The 22,337-nt window shown below is 46.8% G+C and overlaps 1 protein-coding gene across 6 annotated transcripts in view; it reads left to right on the top strand.

The window, feature by feature from the left end:
- The window catches only part of LOC105186214 (tensin-1), an 87,993-nt gene extending 65,662 nt beyond the window's left edge, over window positions 1-22,331 (top strand). For 4 of the 6 annotated variants that reach the window (XM_025305316.1, XM_025305319.1, XM_025305318.1 and 1 more), the window contains 6 exons: window positions 12,160-12,306; window positions 13,505-13,687; window positions 14,099-14,532; window positions 14,610-14,843; window positions 15,154-15,325; window positions 16,865-22,331. In XM_025305316.1, the coding sequence (XP_025161101.1) occupies window positions 12,160-12,306; window positions 13,505-13,687; window positions 14,099-14,532; window positions 14,610-14,843; window positions 15,154-15,325; window positions 16,865-17,074 (1,380 nt within the window). In that variant the 3' untranslated portion in view covers window positions 17,075-22,331. Of the gene's footprint in view, window positions 1-12,159; window positions 12,318-13,504; window positions 13,688-14,098; window positions 14,533-14,609; window positions 14,844-15,153; window positions 15,326-16,864 lie in introns of all 6 variants that reach the window. The other 2 variants (XM_025305320.1, XM_011146258.3) reach the window with 2 other exon arrangements.
- The last annotated feature ends 6 nt before the right edge of the window (window positions 22,332-22,337 follow it).

Here is a 22,337-nt window from a genome sequence, read left to right as displayed (position 1 = left end):
AGCGAAAAATTCGCGTGATGGCCAGCGACTTCTTTCGCGCGAATGTTCCGCTCGCCACGGCCACGGCTCGCGCAATTTGCAATTTGAGATTTTCACGCCGATTCTCCGAGCAGCCAGGGGAGAAAATCGCGAAACGCCGCCATTCCGCCGTGACTAAGCCCGCAGCTTCCTGCTAAGAATGACATCGCAACGCTCGCGTCGCGTCGCGTCCCGCGGATCGAATGCGTCGAATGCGCCGCTCCCCGCGCATGTGCACATGTGCACATGTCAACTACTTTCAACATCTGGACAATGCTTGTCCCCTTTGTACGCGGAGCGTACCGCGCGCCGCGCACTTGGCCACTTTATTCGACTCCACTTCCGATTTCGTCGTTTATTTTACTTTCGGCCGCGGATACTCGTGGTTATTCACCCGGAAATTTAACGCCGCGCGGATCTCCCCCTTCGTGCGAGCAGAATATCGCGCGAAATATCGTTACTTGTTATCATTTATTATCCCGCTTGTATGATAATGCGAATAACGCAAATTGCGTGTGCAGACGCCCCTTCGTATTTTCGTCCGTTGACGTCGTTTTTTATCAATGTCGCGTTGAATCCGCGTGTGATCGCATCTTTACCAACCTTGAGAGAAGTTTTCGTTAGCGCTTGAGAAGAAAAGGTTTTGTCGGGTCAACGAAACGTCAGTAACCGCAACAAGTAGTTTGTTAACGCGGGACAGCAAATTACTTCGCTGCGGTAACGAATGATTTGTTGCTTGTGATTTGTCGCTCTAATCAACGATTTTATAACGGGTACAAATAGCCTACCCTACTCTGTTATGTTAAACCAACAAATTATCAATTTTTTATTCATTGACAATACGGAATATGAGCAAAGGTTAAAAATTTTGCATGAGCAAATCAGTTGTATTAACTTTTTTTCTCACCAACGTGTAATACGTAACAAGATACGTGAGATATTTGATGAAACTGCACACGCAATGCTACACTAGCGCGCATCATAATTACCGGATAATTCAAATATAGCTTCATTACATCTAATCAAACATTGCCCACGCAGCAGAAATATTCAAAATATATCACAGGGATATTTTGAAGATATTCTTAAAAATCCCTATTTGGACGTATTTGGAACATTTCCGCTCTGTGTGAGTGGTAAAGAAGGGTTAACAACATAATTTCCGGGGATTTTTTGGAAACGAAAAATTGTGAAGTGTAATCAGATCAAACTGAGAGGAAAAGTCAAGTATCATTTCGCAAAGATTGCAATAGTTATTAATAGTTGAAAATGATCACATTTAGAGGCTCTTTTAATTTGAAAATTTGCGTACTTATTGGCAAAATGGTAAAAGACTTTTTCGTTCAGTCACGACTTAATCTATAATTATATAACGGTTATTGTATCTAGCGATAGATATGAATATATTGAACTTTGATTCCTGAATCTTGAATCTGTCGTTAAGCACAATAGCCGTCATATATAATTATAGATTAGATCGTTCTGAATGAACAAGTCCTTTACTATTTTGCAAAGTTAAGTATACAAATTTATCAGCTATACTTATCAGTTATCGATTAAAAAAGCTTCTGAGTGTGGTCACTTTCAGTCATTAATAATTTAATATCAGGTTGGTGGCAAAGATAATTGCGGTTTTTACGTATCGAGTATGAAGATGCATATAAATTAAAAACAGTTATTAATCAAAATAAGGACCATTAATCTGCACACATTTGTCCCAACGGGAAACAAGTTTATTTATTCCTACAAGATAGAATGCTGGAAAAGGTAACGGTAACTGGGAAAATCGGCGCCAAACTTAAAATCATAAATACCGCAATTATTTTGGCATTAACTCAATAACTATTGCGATTTTTGCACTTGACTTTCCTTTTCAGTACGATCTGATGACAATCTTCACTTCATTTTTCGTCTCCAAAAGATCCACAGAGAAACCCCGTGATAAAATCAAAAAAACTATTAAATAAGCTTAAGTAAAGTTAAGGGAGATATAAATAAAAAGGCTCCTACTGCAAACGTATTTTTATCAGTAAAAAAATTCTGTAAAAGTGGCTCGTAGCTACTTAAGAAAGCTTATACATTACTTTTGGAGATGCTTTTATCTCTATACATGAGAGTTCGGAATATAGGCCACAGGAGAGTCACGTACATGCACATATTACGCTATTGCGACGTTGCTATTCTTTTTACTAGAACTTGCGCATCCAACAAACATATGCGTGATTTGCATCCCCAGTGATGTATACTTGTTAAAATTACAAATAACGAAAAATGATTTGTTGCGGCAATTTGTTTGATTTGTCCCCCCGTACAATTATCAAAGCTGCAAACGTTCATTTGTTACGGCAGAACAGAAGTCTTTTTCTCAGCGCGCTAGTGAAATAATATTTTACCGTGATTGTGTGAACGCATGCGCGGACGATGTGTATTAATTTTTCACGAGGGAAGCATCCGGGGATGCGTGAGACGTGCGTGTTTTTTGCGCGACACCTCGTGAGGGAATTCCCATCCGAAATCGTGAAACGGCGAGCACTGTAGGGAGAAGATGGTCCACTTTCCCTGAAGATAAGAAGAAGCTCATGCATTCGCGCGCAATAAGTGAATGAAAATCAATGTATACGTGTCAGAGTAGCTCGATAGAATGCCAATATTACACAATATTAATGGCGTAGCGCTCTCGTTGGATAATAGAAAAGCGGATTGACTTGCACAGCGGATAATATATGGATTATTGCGCAGTCCGTATTGCGTAACGCGTATCGCAGATTAATATAATGTGTAATATGATGTAAATCCATCAAGCCGAAATCAGCATTATATCTAGCGTGTTATCAATAATTTCCGACATGACATTCGGCTGGGAAGAACATGGAATTTGCGAGATTTCCGAGATTTGTTTCGAGAAACAGACGCAATGCACGGAAGCAGTTCTCGCGGAGGGAAACTGCGAGGAAAGAAAGTAGAAGATCAAGATAACAGACAGACAATGCCAATATAAAAAGGATCGACCCACTTCTCGATTCTCTTTTCAGTATGAATGAGACTGAAGTGACGCAGCCATCACGCGGTATCTTAAAATAATCCGATATTAAGAGAAGCGGCACAGTTTTGAGAACGCATACCATCCCCTCACCACCACCCCCCTTCCCCCCCCATCGAATCCGCCTGCATCCGTTGAGAATCGCTGCGTCGGAATGACGCACTCGATAACGAAGAAATTCGAGCAGCGAGAAATTTGAAACGAAATCCTCCTTGTGCGTCGCATGCACGTTCTCAAGGGTGCATTTCTGGAGGCACCGAAATAGGTTTAATGACGAGGCTCGAGGGTACAGTAGCAAAGTCTACGGGCCACAAAGTGGGCGTATTGTCCTATGGTGATGCACGATTCACGCACCACTACGTCTTAAAGCCCACCGCTCATTGTCGAGGTCCCCTATATACGATAAGCCGTGCTAACCGACAGCACGGGTAAAGCCAATCGCGGCTTACGTCGTTCGCTCCTGCGATTCGAGATATACGTAGTGGATTCCACGCTAATAACCCCACGTTTGATGGCCGAAGAGATGGCCGAAGAACGTTGAAGATGAAAGTCCTAATGTACAGCATGCGTCGTTGAGGACTGCCAAGTTTAGGCGGCTGCAGGCCGTATCTGTGTTTATAAAAATCCAACGGCGCTATGTATAAATCTTAATCTCTTTATAAAAAAGGCCGCTATAGTCAAGCCGGGATCTTTTTACGAAAGCAGTGTCGATCAAACTGCAGACTGTCGCGTATATTTCTGGAGGAAGATGACTGTGTGAAATATAAATTTCGCAGCCAGATCTATAAAGCACAATGTGTCCGCGTCAGAAATACACCGTGGATATCGATCGAATAATAATAATAATAATAACTTCGAAAATACGGTCGGATCTCTTGAAGAGTTAATTCGTGTCACAACGGCGACTAACTTTAGCATCGCAGCTGCTGGAACGATCCGTAGCGCCGGCAATATTTTGGCAGCGCGTCCGTTAGTGGAAGCAGATGGAACAACCAGCAGACACGGTCGTGGCGTTAATTGCTGATCAAAGAGCCAGATTGTGCAACGGGGTCGTGCTTCATCTGCGCTCGCTGACCGGTGCATCTCTCTGTGACTATATACGCTTCAATCTTCGGCCGATTTCACGTTACGCCGAACAAAGTACTCGCTACACAGCGTCAAACGTTATTTCGACGCTGCTGTACGCCAGCAAGACCGCGACGTTTTTCTCCGTGAATTTCCGATCTTCTCGCGTGACTACGTCACGCCGGCATACGAAAACTGCAAGAGCCGCATGCGGACAAAATGATCGCCAGGGCAAGCAAGATGCAAGCAGCATCTTTGGACTGAAATATCAAAATAGCTCGGATTGTCTCGGCGAGCTCTCGACGATTCGTCAGTGTAATTCGAAGCGGAGACCTTACAATGACGGCCGGATGTAGCGTCGGAAGCGTGTGTGAGTCGCATACGATTCTCTCTCTCTCTCTCTCTGTCTGTCCTTCAATATTCAAGAATACTTCTTTGTATATTCTCCTTTTGTAATTTGGCATTTAAACTGATAATTTCTCCCGATACGACAAATTCGTCCCTTACGTTTACGTGCGTTAATGTACACCCGCTGCAGTTTGCTTTTTCATCATTATACGAGCACGTATTTATCTCCTTCAGGCTTGGATACACTCTTCACGTCTGCTGCGCTCGTTCTAATCCAATCCTCCGAGACCAATTCTGGTAACGTGTGTACGAGAGCAACATGCGCGATAGACGCCGCAACAATTATTTGGTTAGCGGCGTACGAGCGAGTTAGGTCGTATCAATATATAAACGATGGCGTGTAACGGTGCGTAATTTGAGATATCGAATATTTGACATTCGAAATCGCTGTACCTGTCACGCCCAGAAATCTGTGAGCCCGTGAGCGGAATGTTTTTCTTCTTCTTTTTTTCTCTTTTTTTTTTTCATACGTTCTGCTACTGTTTCATCGATCGCGCGGAAACTTGACAGTGACTCCGAACGCGACGCAGGGAATCAGTTGCAGCTCCGTCAACTTCGACCAACATTCGTGGAAACGGCGAGACTGATAACCACAGAGCCCGTACAACAGAGCTCGTCATTTCAGAAACCGTCTGCGCAGACGGTAACACAGCAGGAGGTGGTGCATCGAGCGAGTCAATAAGACCTGCTGAAACCTCCGGCATAGATATCCTCAGGTCGTAGACAGACATTGTCCACGCAGAGCGGAGCCGAAAGACACAGACAGTCGCCCTCACAGACAGACGAGGTGCATTCCGAAAGGTGGTTTTGGAAGCTTTGCTTCAAGTTGTAAAGTTGCTAGATCTTGAACTTGAATTAGACTTACGTTCCGTAATTGTCAGTTGACTCGTGCGATACATATCAAGATAACAAGTGATATAAAAATTCTATCCATTTCTCTATCTGCTATTACGAAATTGGTAAAAGCGAGTTTGTAAAACAGAAACACAGCACATGATTGTGATTGTGAACGTCCAAGCGTGATCAGCTGATCAATTACGGCACGTATCAGAGTTAGCCAGCCAAGCTCCACCAAGCTTATAACCGAAACCAAAGTTACGAAAATTCAATTTCGGGACGCAAGGAGGGGGCGGCGCACAAGCAAGCGCACAAAAGAAACATCGGTAAGCAGGGTAGGGCGGCAAGGGGACGAATTAGCGTGGAGTGACGCGGAGCGACGAGAGCGCGCGAGAAAGCGCAGTTGCATCGCAGGCATCGGCGACGATAGTATTGGTGTTGCGGAGCGATGGTACCGCGATGGTCGGTGTCGGCGGTTGGTACAGCCGAGTGCAATAACGACGACCGGTGAGAATGCCCTTACCGCACTCTCGAACGTTTTCCTCGCCGGCTCCGCTCCGCTCCGCTCGGGCTCTTTATCCGCGCTCGCGCGCGCGACCCCCCGTCTCGAGAGTCGCCGGAGAGAGAAGAGAAGAGAGACACAGAGAGAGGGAGAGAGAGAGAGAGAGAGAGAGAGAGAGAGAGAGAGACGATGATGCGAGAAAGAAAATTCAGAAGTGTGACGAGGGCATCCCTACCAAACGCCATTATTGCGAGTACCGGCTTACACGCGGCGTGGTATTGGTGGACAGGTACACGGGACGGGAAATCTAGAGGAGCTGGAGATATGGCCGTGACCGCGCGGAATGCCTGGAATGTAGCCCGTCACGCTGCACCGGCGCAAAGCTACGGCGCGATCCATCGCCCTCTCTTTCGGTTCTCTTCTCATTCTCGTTCTCTCTCTCTCTCTCTCTCTCTCTCTCTCTCTCTCTCTCTCTCTCTCTCTCTCTGTCTCTCTGTCTCTCTCTCTCTCTCTCGTTCCCCTTGTCTTTTTGCCAATACCGCCGACGCAAACAACGAATCAAGGTGAGCCAAGGCGCCAATCGCGAACGGCTTTCCCTCCAAAGTCACAACTTTTTTTCTTTCGAATTCCGTCCGACGCGCGACGCGCGCGCCTCTCGGACTTTGAGAGAGTCTCCTCTCGCGACGCTCTCCCGCGTCTCAGCCGTCGCGAGAGATATCGCTCGCGATGTGGGGAATCGCGCTGCCTCCGGAGCTTCGCGTAACTTCGGCTCGCGCACAATGTAGCGGTGTGATCGCGATTGATCGCATTCAAACGGGCCTGAATCTAAACGCAGTGGAGAGGGTCAGTGCCTGTACGAGTCAATGTCCAGGACGGGGTGGAACGGAGGAGGGCGAAGGAGACGACGACGACGAAGAAGAAGAAGAAGAAGAAGAAGAAGAAGAAGAAGAAGAAGAAAGAAGAGAGCCGGTGCTGATGATTTCATCGCGCTTAAATTCCACCTCGGGGCGGGAATCTCAGGACCGTATTTTCGATTGTCGGTCAGGGGGGACGGCGAGAGGCCAGGGTCCCGGCCAGGACCGCGCAGGTTCTCCGCCCACGGCGACGATAAATTCTTCATTATGACATGGTTCTTCACTACGTCGCGAGAGCGCGAGTAACCTCTACCGTCGGAGCGTTTTCTTTCACGCTTTCCATGTGGAGCATGAAACTCCTTTCCTCCCTCTCCGGCATATTAATCCCCAGATATTTTCCCACGCTGAGGAATGTCGTTGGATCACGATGCTGGTGCTTCATTGACGATATCCGCTCTGTCTCGCGCCTTGGCGCTTTCTGCGCACGCACGTTGGATGGAACTGATAGATTTAATTGTTAAATTAATAGAGTCAATCAGTCCATGTGTCCCAACCGTGTGTTGAGTTGCAAATGTTGCAATCGAATTCTGATTGGAAGAAATCCATCGCATCGCTATTTCGATGGCGAATGATGGGTGAAAACAGGGACGTATCAGGGGAATGGCTGTTGTATATTCTCCGAATAGCAGCTAATATTCAGTTCAAAGTTCAGAGGGACGTAAATTTAAAATCTCTCGTTGGTATATTTTGATCCGACGAGCATACTCTGGTGGCGTGCTTGCGAAAAATATTTTCATGTACAGGGTGTTTCAGAAATTGGTGGCTAAACATTCAGAGTACATTCTGTTTACCGTAAGGATAAAAAAACGTACAAATATGGGTCCAGGAGAGCTTCCTCTCCAAGTTATGAATACTTTTTATTTACAACAGACTTTGGTAAGAACGTATCAAAGAAATTGTTGGAAAAAAATTCCCTTCCGTATCTCGATGCATGTCTCGCATCGACATCTCACAGATTGTCGGAACGAAACGTTTGAAGACTCTCAGAATATTTCGTATTTTGTTACACAAAACGATAATAACGGTTTCGGATTTATGGGGATATCTTGAAATTTTCTCATAAACGAGAAAATTTCAAGATATCCCCATAAATAAAAATCCAAGGGGTTCAGATCGTGCAAACCTAACCAAGCAATTCCTCTATCAATCTATTGATGTAATTATTATTTAAAAACTTTCGAGCAATGCGACTGAAATGTGCTGGAGATGTGCTTAATATTGGGTTGAGCACCGTTTTGTTCGATAACCTTTCGCCATTTCTCAGGCAAATTAAAGATTCCATCCTTCCAGAACTTTCCAGTTTTCACGGTGGAAAACTGCTCAAGATGCTTTTTGCAGGCCTCCAAAGAGGTGAAATTTTTTCCATTGAGGGAATTCTGCAGAGACCTGAATAAGTGAAAGTCTGATGGTGCTAGGTCAGGTGAATACGGAGGATGAGGCGAGACATCCCAGGCAAGCAAAGGCTGCAATAATTTTTGCCGGGTTGCCAAAGATACGTAAGGTCTAGCGTTGTCTTGGTGGAATATGACACCATGATGATTGCTCGATTCTGGACGCTTCTCATCGATTGCTGTTTTTCAAACAGTCTAATTGGGGACAATACTCGTTAGAATCAATTTTGTTTGGTTTTGCGGAAGCTGCTCGTAGCACACGATTCCTTTCCAATCCCACCAAATATACAGCATGACTTTTTCGTATGGATGTTTTGCTTTGATGCGGTTTGCGTGCGGCGGTTCATCTCGTTTCCCCACGATCTTTTACGCTCTATGTTGTTATACCACTTTTTTAAGTTGTTAATCCACTTTTCATCGCCCGTTATCATCCGTTTTAAAGGTGAAAAAGTGAAACGTTTTAATTTCGTTTGAGCAATAAATCGTATGATGGAGATGAGGTCTATTAAACTTTTTTCGCTGAAATTGTGAGGTAACCAAATCACCAGCACAAAATTTCGTAAATCAGTTTCGGCACACATATTCGCTTACGGTATCTTATCCGTACATATCTGTTTTTGGTTCGCGTCGCATTATTCCTTTTGTGAAAATAGGAAAGCATCGAACACCGAAACTGCTTGTTTTACTTCATGTTTACAATATCGCTAAATAAAAATTATTTAATAGATTTTGACAATTAACAGTTTAAAAAGCGCAGGAAATTCCAACCTTTCAGAAAAATATATAGTATCAAATATTGAGTGAAAATTGCACTAAACACTTTCTCTTGACACCATCTGCCCGCGAAATGCGAAATACTTTTTATTCAACCTAATAAAAAATATTTATAACTTTTATAACTTGGTAAAGAAGCGTTTCTGGACCCATGCTTGTACGGCCTTTTTTCGTCTTTACAACGAGTAGGAATAGCTCTTAAAGTTTGGCCATCTATTTTTGAAACACTCTGTATATACGAAGAGTTTATACATTCATCAGACTGCCCTGAGTCCATTTGTTAAAACATCAACTTCAAATTTCTAACAAATGAAGATTGTGTCGAAAGGCTATCAAGGGAGAATTTTGTTTATATATACAAGGTTATATATACAGGATCTTTTGAAAGCGAAAAATTTCTGAAAATTAGTCACAGATCAAACTTGGAATAAAAGTCAAGTACCATTTTTGGAAAAATCGTAATAGTTATTAACGGTTGAAAATAATTACATCTAGAGGCTCTTTTAATTGATAACTTGAAAATTTGCGTATTTACTTGCAAAGTGCTGAAGGACTTTTTTGTTCTACAATTATATGACGCCTATTGTGTGTAGCGATAGATATGTATTGTATATTGAACTTTGAACCCTGAATCTTGAACATGTTGCTAGACGCAATAGCCGTCATATAATTGTAGATTAGATCATTCTGAACAAAAAGATCGTTCACCATTTTGCGAATAAGTATGTAAATTTTTGAGTTATCAATTAAAGAAGTCTCTAGATATGATCATGTTCAATTATACACCCTGCATAAAAAAAAAAAAAATGCAAATCATGCGTTAGGAAGCTACGGCTGGTGCTTCGCGGTGTATTACGTGTATATGTTTGAAAGAGTATGAACTGAAGATGCAACCCCCCTCCCCCTCCCCCCTCCCCCCGATATCTCCGCAACAGACGCCAGCGTTTCATAAAAGCGTGGATTTAGGACGGTCGGGAAATAAGCTCTTCGCAAGTATAGTCATCCCGCTTGTTCCCAAAGTAAAATCCCGCCGTACATATATCGCTGCATTTAAACGCGGCAAACGCGTGAACTTTATAGCACGCGGATAAATGGCGATTTATATGCGCGCAGAGCGGCGGAAGAGCGGCCGGGGTTATGACTTAGCGAGTTACGAAGAGAGCGGTCGTGCGCCCAGTCTGCAATTATAGCTCGAGTCATTGCCTGCTGCTTGGTCCGCGCGCGCGCGCGCGCGCTAACGTAATTGAAATATCTCGTTCCTAGTGGAATCGTTCGACCTGACCTCAAACCGCAAAACCATGAAATTATTCGAGTGTACGTTGCCGCGCGGGCGAGCGGTGCTTTAATCTAAAAGCGCAGCCAGCTGTTGTTCCGCGAGAATGCGTCTCGATAAAACATATTGTCACTTACTTTGTGCGCGATCCATCCCCCTTCCCCCCCCCCTCCTCCTCCTCCTCCTCCTTCCGCTTCATCCTTTGACGCGAGCGACGATATTCTACATATCTTCGAGCCTCGAGTCTCCACAATAGCGCGCGAGATGCGGCCGTGCGCCTGTGTATATAAATCAATATGGTATTATTGGCGAGTACACCGGCGCCGCGCTGCGCGTTCGCTGCGCGTGCGATTCTATCTTTCGTTTGCATTTCCGCCGGCGCACTCGAGCCGCGGCTCTCCCGGCCGAGAATGAAATGCACTTGCCACCTACGACGGCGCGAGACTCGAGCGGAGCGATCTGGAAGGATTTCCGCGCCGCTTACCAACAATGTCCTAACAATGTCGCGGGAATAGAGGAGGATACATATAAGCAAGTAGCCTGTGGGGCGACGGTGGGGAAGGGGGGGGGGAGGGGAGGAATGCGAGTCCGCGGAGCCGAGATGTACGTACTTGACGACGCGAAACAATTGGATATTTCCCCGGCGCAACGAGTATCTCTCTCTCTCTCTCTCTCTCTCGCGCCGCCACCGCCGTCGCCGCCACCGCCGCCGCCGCCGCTGCCGCCGCTGCCGCGCCGCTGCGTGCACCGTGAAAGGAAAAGTTGCGCGAATGAGACGGTAATCGCGCGGCCCGTCCGTCCGCTGCCGCTCGTACAATGCTCCTCTTAGAATCGCAGCCTCCTCGCCGGCCAACCGGCCGGCGCGGCGCGGCGCGGCGGCCGGCCGGTGCGCGCATTAATACGCACCTCGTCCTGGCTTTCACCGGCTTTCGGGAAAGGGTGGGAGATAGCCTTCCGCACCCTCGCCGACCTTTTTCCCATTTCTGCCTACCTACGTGTCTCTGCGCACCACCACCGTCCGTCAAGCGCGTGTATGTACGTGCATACGCGCGCTCGCGCGGTCCACCTGCACTAGGAAGCGCGGCGCGGCGCGGCCTGGAGTTTTCTAAACGCACATACGAGCGCGCGCGGCCGCGGCGGCGAGCCCGAGGCTTGCGGCTCCCCGTGAGTGCTTATTACACATTCAGACACCCGCGCTCTGTTCGCGCTGCGTCTGCTCCTTCCCAGCTGGACCGCTCGTTTCGCCTTCTCCGCCGCGGCGCGGCGCGGCGCGGCGGACCCGGGAATATCTAATTGGCCGCACGAAATATGAAAGAAAGAACGGCGCTCCCGTTGATGCGGGATGACTCGCAAATTTCGTCGATCCGCCGCGCGCTGTCTTCGCCCTCGAGCGACGGTGATGCAACTGCTGCTGTTATACCGCGCGATGACGTAACGATCGATTTCTGCCTGCCGCCTGCTTGCGAGAGAGCGTCGCCTACAGACCGCTCGGTTCCTCCTCGTCCCTTGAGGGGAACGCGCGGGAGAGATGATTCGCAGATTTTCCTTCTGACAGATTGGAGGAACGTATTCTGCGATATATTTAATTAGGAGTTGGCGAGGAAACTTTGTTTCTCTCAGCCGCGCTCCCGACCAAGTAAGATTTTTGTGGCAGTGTGGCCGGCTCAATTGGCTCGCACCTCTTCCCCTCTTTTCCGGATACTTCTCTACCTCGAACGGAACGAATCAGCAACGTGGACTGATCTTTCTCGCGGCACTGGCACCTGAGTTTGACACGTAATTCGCGTAACTCGCGGCGAATTGCGCGACTCTGCACAATCCGATCGAGCGGCGATCAGAGCGCGCTCGCGCGATCAGAGAGAGAGCTCGCAGAGTTGCCGCGGCAAGTTACGCAAGAGCCGCGTCTTGAAAATCCGCGTCTTCTTGTCTGCTTGCAGGCGGAGGAGCTGAATACCATCGTTGGCAATGCTTTCCGCATGGCGTACGTGGCGCAGCTTCAGCGCCAGCCGATCCTCCAGGATGTAATCTCACCGCGATCGACGCCGACTTATCGCAAGGACAAGCAGGAGCAGCGAACGTCGTGGGTACGTTTCGGGTACGTGCTCGCGCCGTCGGCGCGTCGTACGAGCGAAAGTGAATTAATCGCTCGAGCACGCGAGACGGACGCGAGACGCGCGTACTTTGCGAGAACACAAGGCGACTTTTCATAGCATAGCCAGAGCGCGCCGCGCGGCCGGTTAACGAGGTGTCATCCGTTTTAAAGCGCTAATAATGTCGTTTGTTCTTTTCTCACCGGCCCGCCGAGAGAGGGAGAGAGAGAGAGAGAGGGAGAGAGAGAGAGAGAGAGAGAGAGAGAGACAAGTTCAGCAAGTTAAGCTGTTTCAACTTTACAAACTGTAGGCCGTAGGTATCGTGCCATCTGCTGCTTTTCTCACAAAGGCGCCGTATAAATCGCAACTGCTTTTAGCAATTAGCGAACGAAGGTCCTGGCGAAGAGATCTGCTTAAGGATTATGCAAAACGGGATCCGGGATCTTTCCCGGCGTGGCCGCCGCGCGAAAGCACGGACGTCGCCGCGCGTCGCGCTTCGCGAGTTCGCCGAAATACGCGCGAAATACTTTATCCGAGTCTTTCTTGTAAATTCTTGTAAATTCACGGCCGGCGCCGGAGCACGCTGCCGGAGAGAAGGTACACCACGGCGTACCGTGGAGGTACTGGAGTACGCGCGTAGCGGAATAGCGGCATTGCCGGGAGGAAGCGGCTGGGACAGCTCGCGGAAGAGCTTCTTAAATATCCAAGCGCGAGAAGCGAAAGGGACAACGACGACAACCGTGTTTTCTCAGCGCGGTCTCACGAGGGCCACCGACTCCAGTAGGTGTCCCGTTTACAGGCCGCGTTAATTATAAATTCGACCCGAGTCTCTCGCCGCGCCACGTCGCGTCGTGCCGCGCCGCGCCGCGCCGCGCCGCGCCGCGTCGCGTCGCGTTTCCAAGTAAACGGTCAGTCCGTCACGGTCTAGCCGGTAGCCTCGCCAGCAAGATCGCCTTGGGAATCGGCGAGATTCCGCCGATTAAATACTCGCAGGAAAATCCCGAAGGCAAACGTCGAGGACCCGCTCGAGGAGCTTCAACAGCAGTGCGCCGCACTGTGTCAACGCCGCGCTGATGACTGAGAATCGCGAGATGATCAGCGGAGCCTCGTAAACCGCGTCGCGTCGTAAAGCGGCGCGGCGAGGCGACTCGATGAGCCGAGATTTAGCCGACGATCGTCATTTTCTTTGCAGAACAAATCGCTGGCCGGGGACGACACGATCGCCGGAGGCGCTTGCAGGAGTCCGTCGTCCAACTCGTGGCTGAAAAGTCGGACATCGCCCACCTCCAGGACTGGAAGGGGTTCGTCCGCAACGGACATGAACGTGCAGCTCGGCAGCGCCGGCTCGCCCACGCTGCGACTCGCCAGCGTAAAGGTGAATTCATACTCGAGTAACTCGGGCACTCGCGGCCGGCCCGCTACTTTATCGCGTTTCAGCGGTGTCGAGCGAAAATAAGCGGACGCTCCGAGCGCCGCGCTTCCGAGTGAATTCATTTCAAACTGTGAGAGAATTCTACGCCGCCCGGCGAGACCCGACTACAGACCTGCGATTCAGCGTACTTTTTATGCGCATCGGCGCATTGTGCTCGCGTATTTACGTCCGCACGCGCAACGAATTATTCGGAGAGAGAGAGAGAGAGAGAGAGAGAGAGAGCGAGAGAGAGAGAGCGAGAGAGAGAGAGAGAGGGAGAGGGAGGGAGGGAGGGAGGGCAAACTCCTCCGACACGCATCGACAGCTCGCGTCCCGGTGTGTCCGCGGGCTTTTGAACGATTATTCGGATTCCAGGCGCCGAATTCGATACCCGGCCTGCGGCCGTCGTTCACGAACGTCCTCGGGCCTATAACGAACGAGGACGAGTCGAAGAGCATTTCCCAGCAGAGCACACCGAGCAGCGATGAGAGCAACTCGCCGACGGAGTTAAACTCGTACAAGAGGCTAACGGACAAGCCGCCGCTGATAAAGCGGCTGGCGATGGGTTTGACAGGTGGACGCGACGTTCTTGGGCTGAACGGTGAGGATGACAGCTGCCCGCTCGTCAGCGGTAGCAGCACGCCGACCAGCCCATCGAACAGGCCCCATTCCGGGGGCTACATAAACGAGGCGATCATCGACTCGGAGGGTACGAGGCCGTCATACAACAAGATCCCGCCGTCCGAGAGTCTCGACAACACCATCAACGCGTCCATCACCGCGAAGAACTTCAACATCGAGAACAACAGGTGAGCTGCCCGACCGCTCCGCCTGCCCACCCTCCTCCTACCCTCCTGCGAGGAGTCATGCGAGTCGTGAACGACAGCTCCTTCATTTTCAGGATAGGACACAATTGCCCCGGTTCGGGGACCGAGGCGGATTTCAAGTCAAAAAGAAGATCGCAAATTAGCACGTCGAGTAGCTCGGTGCCCGCTGACGGAAGCACTCATGGCTCCACGCCAACCCCGCCGCCTTTGCCCGAGAGAACAGACAGCCTGAATAATCGAAGCGAGGAGGCCGAGCTGCGCAAAGCGCCCTGGTTTCAGGCCGGAATACCCAGGTTGGTCTGGCGACACTGCCTCTATACCGTCGGGAAGTGACGGTGTATAACGGACGCGCGCGAGCGCCGAAATAGCACGACGCCGGCTAATTTTAAGTATTCGTCGAAGTATAATCCACTACCGCGACGGAGAGTAGTGCTCTCCTCTTCGTCATTTGCACGCGCTGACTTAATCCCAGCACTTCTTCTCCTTCTTCTCGCCTTCTCTCGCGGAGAAGAGGGAAGGAACAACGAGGAGGAGCAACAAGGAGAGAGATCTGCCCTGGCCCCTCGCCGTTATTTAACGTTAACGATGCGACTGTGATTCCAGAGAAATAACGCTGGAGGTATTGAGCCAGGAGCCGGAGGGAGCGTTCATGGTGCGAGAGAGCACCAGCAAGCCCGGATGTTACGCCCTCTCTCTCCGTGTGCCTCGTGAATTCCAGCCGAGCGGAATAGCCCATTATCTTATAATGCGTACAAACAAAGGTTACAAAATCAAAGTGAGTATACACATATATATATCTCTCTCTCTCTCTCTCTCTCTCTCTCTCTCCTCTCTCTCTCTCTCCCTCTCTCTCTCTCTCTCTCTCTGTTTCAGCGTGGCCGTCGTGTCGAGATAGCCGTAAACGCACGTAAGCGGAGCTTATAAAATCAAAGTGAGATTTTTCCTCCGGACCAGAGCGGCCGCGATTGCGATACAAAAGAAGCTTGCGAAATTAAAAAGAGAAGAGGAGGAAAGAGCGCGAATCTCTCTCTCTCTCTCTCTCTCTCTCTCTCTCTCCCCCTCTTTCTCTGTCTCTCTCTCATTCTCTCTCTCTCTCTCTCTCACTCACTCTCTCTCACTCTCTTCATTGCTGTTCGGTGCATTCGTCGTATCGAGATAACTCACAATGCTCGTTCTTGCACAAAAGAATTTCGAGATTAAATGTCCAAAGAGCGCGTCGCGATCGCGACTCGATTAACTCTCGCTCGAAATGGCCGCGATCTATTTCAACGGACGCGCGCTCTGTATTCTCCCGCTAATTGCATTTACACGCGCGACGTCTCCTCGCATCTCATCAAATCAAACATCGGTTACGAGAATAGAAACCTTTTCAGCACTGCGCGCGAGATAATATCTACGGTGAAGGGAGGGAGAGAGAGAGAGAGACAGAGAGAGGGGGGAGGGAGAGAGGGGAGAGGGAGTGAGAACGAGAGAACGAGAGTGAGGGAGTCTCGACCCTTCGTATGTGGAAGTTAATATTGAAATTAGCTGCGCGGGACCGGAGCTTTTAGCACAGCGAGACATTATACTCGCGATACCGCGCGCCGCGCGCGGTACAAAGCTACCACATTTAGCTCGCGTTCGGATACGCGTATTTAAATGGTCGAACTTCCCTCGTAGGATAGATTAAATGAGTCCGAGGACTTTGATAATCTCCGAAACCAGTATAAATGAGTTTTGTTGGATGTGCGACGGGTGCCGTGGGGAAATCAAAACTCCGCTCCTCCCTACCAGAGCGGGATTGCATCGCTGTAACGGCACCGAGCGCCGAGATTCGAATGAATGCCGCGCGTGATAATTCTGATACACGAAACTCGGCCGAGCACATACACGTATGTTTAATGCCCGCCTCATTATGCGACGTTCTCTCTCTCTCTCTCTCTCTCGCTCTCTGTCTCTCTCTCTCTCTCTCTCTCTCTCTCTCTCTCTCTCTCTCTCTCTCTCTCTCTCTCTGTCGTCGTGTACGACGCTTGAAAATACGCGCGCGCGCGCGAATGCGAGGAGAATTCCACCAACTATTATGTATTATGTCAACGTCTCCTCGGCCGATACATCGCCGCGCAGCAACCGTAGCGCGGGTATGACAACAGTGAAAACAATAAACTCCAATTATACTCCAATTACGTGTATTGTGAGCCTGCGATTCCAAGCAGACGATAAAATCTCAGATTCGAGGGAAATCCAAAGAGAAAAATTACATCGCGCGCCGTGGTGAGACGGCAGACACATCGACGTCGCCGTAAGAGCGATAAACAGTTTTCGCTTGTTGTTTCAGGGCTTCACGAAGGAGTTCACCACGCTCACCGCTCTGATCACTCACCACTCGGTGATGCCGGAATTACTGCCGTGCCCGTTATCGCTAAGCCGATATAATCCGAGCTTCGTCAAGACCGATTCCAGCAAGGACTTCGCGGACATTGATTCGGACCCCGATTACAACACCCTAGCGGATTTTCGCAAAATGATGGCCGACCTGAACGTTTAGGGTGATCCGCTGGAGCAGCGTGTGCGCCCTCGCCCGGCCTCCTTCTACCCCTCCCGAAAGGGGGAGAGAGGGGGAAATGAGTTTCAAAGACTTTCGTGCTCGTCTTGCGAAATTGTGGTTGTTCTCACCGATCCTCAACGTGCCGATGCCGATGAAGAAGAAGAAGAAGAAGAAGAAGAAGAAGACGCGAGGCACCGTTCGATGTACACGTACCTGGATCGACTTCGTGCCATTGATCGTGAAGAGCCCGCAACGTTATTCGCATTTTGTCGCCCACGAAGAGAGATCTCGCGGCGGAGTGATGGGCATCGGCGCAACGGGCTACTATATACATCGCATTTAGGCGACAGCTAGTTATCAAGTCTATGTTCCGGGAAGACTCGCACACACACACACACACACACACATACACACAGCCACACACGGTGATATATACTCGTAAGTCATTAATAAACGATAAGGGACGTAGCGTATAGGTAATTTAATGTTTGTTAGTGTGTACGACGACGCGACCCCCCGGATAGCGATGTCGAGGGTGAGACGAATCTTTTGTATTGCAGCACACCTAGCGAAGTTAGGTTAAAGCTTGTTGCAGCGAAGAAGAGTAGGAACGAAACGCGCGCGCGCGCGCGGCTCGAGACGATTCAGCGAATGGATTCGGATAAATTATTTTCGCGAGGTGAACGGCCATGGCGTTGAGGCGTGTTCGTCAGAGATCATTATCGTTCTGCGAGTTTCTCCGCGTCAGACGAAGAGGGCCTCGAGGTGAAGCGAGTTTCGTTATCGTTTGGATCGCTCTCGATAGTATGCAACGAAGCCATTGTTATAAAGTGCACGATATTAGGTTGAATTGAGGGAAGAAATGGGAATTATACAACGCTCAGTTATGCAGGAAGACGCGGTCTTGAGCTTGGAAGAAATCTTAGCTTGATCTGCGGATCAACTCGTGGTTAAGAACACACTCGTCTGAATCACAGATATCTCACAATAGAGAGACACGTCCTCTCGAGGGCTTAAGATTTCGGATGTACGGCAGATGTGTGTTTCTTCAGCCGGAAAAGTCGCTACTTCACTCTCGAGATGTTGTCAACTTTCTCAACTACATCGAGACGTTTTTTCATCTGCTTCCTCGACTGCAGCTTCGAGGAATCGTATCCGCAGGCGATCCGCACGCGAGTGAAAAGTTTTGCTCGACTGAGGAGATAATCTCCTCATTTTGTAAAACGTAGTTAAAAATTTGTTACCATCGTAATAACTGAACTCTAACGCGACCTCCGGTCGCACCGCAACCGGGAAACGGGAAAACGTCGTATATAACGACGAAGATTGTAAAGAAACAGACGAAGGTAATACACCTACTCCCGCGCGTGCGCACACGCGCGTTTGGACTTCATAATTAATCAAACGAGATATATCTCTCGAGAGACTGCGAGAGATACTGCGATGATCGTCACATATTTTCTGTACTTTGAAGTGAAGACTCAGCCACACGAGAGCCGAGCCCGCTTAAAAGTGTTCGAGCTTGGGAGCAAAATCAACGTTATAATTAACTCATTATCGAGCCTCTGATACGTCGAACTCGCGAACTCTTCCGTTATCGCGACATCAATGGTATATCGTAACCAGAGACTAAAAACGAAACAACCGGCATTGAATAAAATTTTGATAAAATTGTAAAATTGGCCTTTCCACTCGAGATCAAAATACGAAGTAAGTAATTGTAGAAAATATATAGAGAATAAAATTACTTGGCTACAGTCTCAGAAGTGAACGTTACTTACTGATATAACAGATTGATGTAAACGCAAATAAGACATTACTGCAAGATAGTTCATTAGCTTGAGTAAATACGAAAATGCGTTTTTGATACACAAATAATCCAACAAAACTACGTAAATAAAAAGATATGCCGCTTTGTATCCGGTAGAAACAAACCAAGTACTTTTCGTTTTTAGTCTCCAATAACATTAATGTAAATGTGTTTATATGTATATAATATATATATATATATATATATATATGTATATATGTATATATATATATATATGGAGCATTCTCTCTGTCAAACGGACACCCCCGGCTACCCAAAATTCATTTTAACCAGAAAATTCCGGATAGGGCTTAATTAATTGTAGCTCAACATGTCTACTTTTATTTGCCGTGTGGCAAATAAATTAAAAAAAATTTTCAAATATTCAGCATGACTGACCAAATATGGCAGCGAAACGTAGGAGAAGCTGAAAAAATTAGGTATTTGTTAAAATACATATCAAAACCATATGGTTAAAAAGTTCTTTTTGTGCTTGGGTTATACGTTTATACGTGTATTTTTATGAGCTACTTGATATTTTTGAGCATTCAAAATGGCGGCAAAATCTACCAAAAACAGCGAGAAACTTGAATTTCTCAATCAAAAAGGTCTCTACTGGATTGGAATAAACTATTTTTGTACTTAAACTGAGCCTGTATGTGTGGGTAAGTCCTGTTCTATTAGCAACCCGATATTTTCGAAAATTCCAAATGGCGGATTCAATATGGCGGATTTAAAACCGACGAGAAACTGCACAAGAAACTGAATTTGTCAACGCAAAGATTTGTAAATAGTTTCAAAAAAGTATTTTTCTGTGCCTAAACTATGTCTTAGTATGTCCACTTTTCTCCTCTATGCAATATTAATTTTGAATTTCCTAAAGAAAGACTTTTATCCCTTCAGTAGCGTTTGAAAACCTTTTAATAATCATCTCTTGCTGTTGCGAAATTTGAAAAGAATGATTTTTAAGTATTTGCGGAACAGGCGACGCGGATTCAAACCTTTTGTTGAACTTTCTTCTCATCTTATTATGTTCAACTTCGCTGAAACAAAAAATTTTGATGTTTTTGAGTCTTGATTCTTCGCCGATTTAAATAGTGCTTCAAACGATAAAATGGCTTCCGTTGGTTTCACAATAAAACTGGCTTTGTATTGGCTTGTACGCTTCTCTCTTAAATGTCGCACCAATACCATCGTAAGCACTTTTTCCATGAGCAGTCGCGCTAAAATGTCACTCTGTTTCAATACGTTTCTCGCTGTTTTTGGTAGGTTTTGCCGCCACTTTGAATCAATCAAAAATATCAAGTAGCTCACAAAAGTACACGTATACAAACGTATAATTCAAGCACAAAAAGAACTTTTTAACCATATGTTTTTGACATGTATTTTATGAAATACTTAATTTTTTCTTCTCCTACGTTTCGCCGCCATATTTGGTCAGCCATGTTGAATATTTGAAAAGTGTCACACGGTAAATAAAAGTAGACATGTTGAGCTATAATTTAAGCCTTGTCCGAAATCTTTTGGTTAAAATGAATTTCAGGCAGCGGGGGGTATCCGTTTGACACAGAGAGAATGCCCCATATATATATATATATATATATATATATATTATAATTATCCTATATGATATTTCCACACATATATTTAATTAGTAAACGTCAAAGAGGATTAGTAAAAGGCACGAGATCCTTAAAATATTACTAAGCCTAAGAGGACATGGGATTTCCTTAGGACTTGGACTCAACAAAGTGCGGAACTGCGGAACTGCGGGCGATAATTTAGTTTCTCAACTATCCTAGTCTTGTACAGAAATTTCGCGTATACTTACGACGATCGACGATCGATTACGATTACGCGTACGTATTTGCACGATTCACCGGCGGCCAAAGCCGAAGTCGCGGTGACATTTTCTTACACGCCGAAAGATAAATTTCTGAGAACAGATGTCAGGTATTATCGATTTCTTTGAGTTGCAACGATCGTACAGATTAAGTCGAAATCGAACAACTGTCAGCATATCTTTCATAGAACGACGCACAAGAGACTCATCATTCACTGCGAAAGATATTCGTAAGCGAGAAACGAAGCCGGCAGAATTTTGGTGACGTTAGATCTAAATGTTAATGAATATGCGCGATGATTGATGACGTGGACACGGCAATTGACAAGATACATTCCATACATCTCCGATATCGGACATGAAAAATCTTCAAGCTCTAAAGTGACGACGGTTTCGATTCTTGTACGGAAAGATGAAAAAGTGAACCGATAATAATCATAGATTCGTTCGAACACAAGACTCGTATTCACGATATAACATCTGGTGGCGCATTGTGTCGAAAGAAACATCCCGAGATACGTATGTTGCATCAAAATCGTATGTATGATATGTATAATAGATTTGTGCAAATATGCATCTCTATGATTTTCTGCTCGCACGGTGTAACGCTTCAACAACGATGCGAGTTACTAAATCGCTACGATAATGGAAAACGAAAATGAATCTCAAAAGTCTACGAGTCTACTCGAACAGTTTTCTGAACACACAGCCATACGACAATTACATGGAGAAATAATGTGTCTTAAGTCTGTTGATCTTACACGACCCAGAGGGTCGTGCGAGAGAATTTTAATAAGCTTTTTGGAATACGAAAATACAAAATGACGAGAGACAAGAGAGCGCGACGGAAAGCGTTTGTATCGCGAAACTGATTAATGCGTGCTAAGGTAACACACAAGCAACGCAGCATAATTAACTGTTGTAAGGTACGCTACGCATGACATTAATCACTGCTTGAGGTTTGTAATGTTTTATGAATTTATTATCGCGACGCGTTGTATAATGTCAAGAGAAATTATTTATTACAATAAATATCGTATAAAGTATATCAGGTATTACGAGAGCTCGTGTCCCCCGTCTATTAGGGGTGCCGGAAAGTCTTATCGTTTTTACTGTAAAACTTTGCAATGAAAATAATGAAGTAAGCTCTTGATGAAAGTTCATATACACAATAAAGAAATGTTGTTAACTAATCCCGAATTTAAATTAATTTTAGATTAAAATGAAGAAAACCCGTACCGTATAATCATGGAAATTGAAGGCTTTAAAATACGAAAAGACTTTCCGGTATCCCTAATACGTGTATTATGACAAACACATAATACGACATAACAATGATAAATCATATCGTGGAAAGGTAAAACTGAAATAAAACGTTAAATAATGATCTACGAAGAAGACTCGATCGTTTCGAGTATTGCGAAAAGAGACAAGAAAAAGAAGGAAAAGACGAGAATCGCCTCAGCACGTACAACGCGTTTTCCTTTCCCACACGCCGTTCACTTCCTAGAACGATAACGCCTATTAGCTTCTCTGCAAAAAGATGTCATCGTAAGGTAGAGTGGGAAAGGGATACAGACAAACGAATTATCTCTCTCTCTCTCTCTCTC

The sequence above is a fragment of the Harpegnathos saltator genome, unplaced genomic scaffold (genome assembly GCF_003227715.2).
Source record: "Harpegnathos saltator strain DR-91 unplaced genomic scaffold, Hsal_v8.6 scaffold694, whole genome shotgun sequence".
Classification (NCBI taxonomy): Eukaryota; Metazoa; Arthropoda; class Insecta; order Hymenoptera; family Formicidae; genus Harpegnathos; species Harpegnathos saltator.
This window is presented reverse-complemented; position numbering and strand designations above follow the sequence as displayed.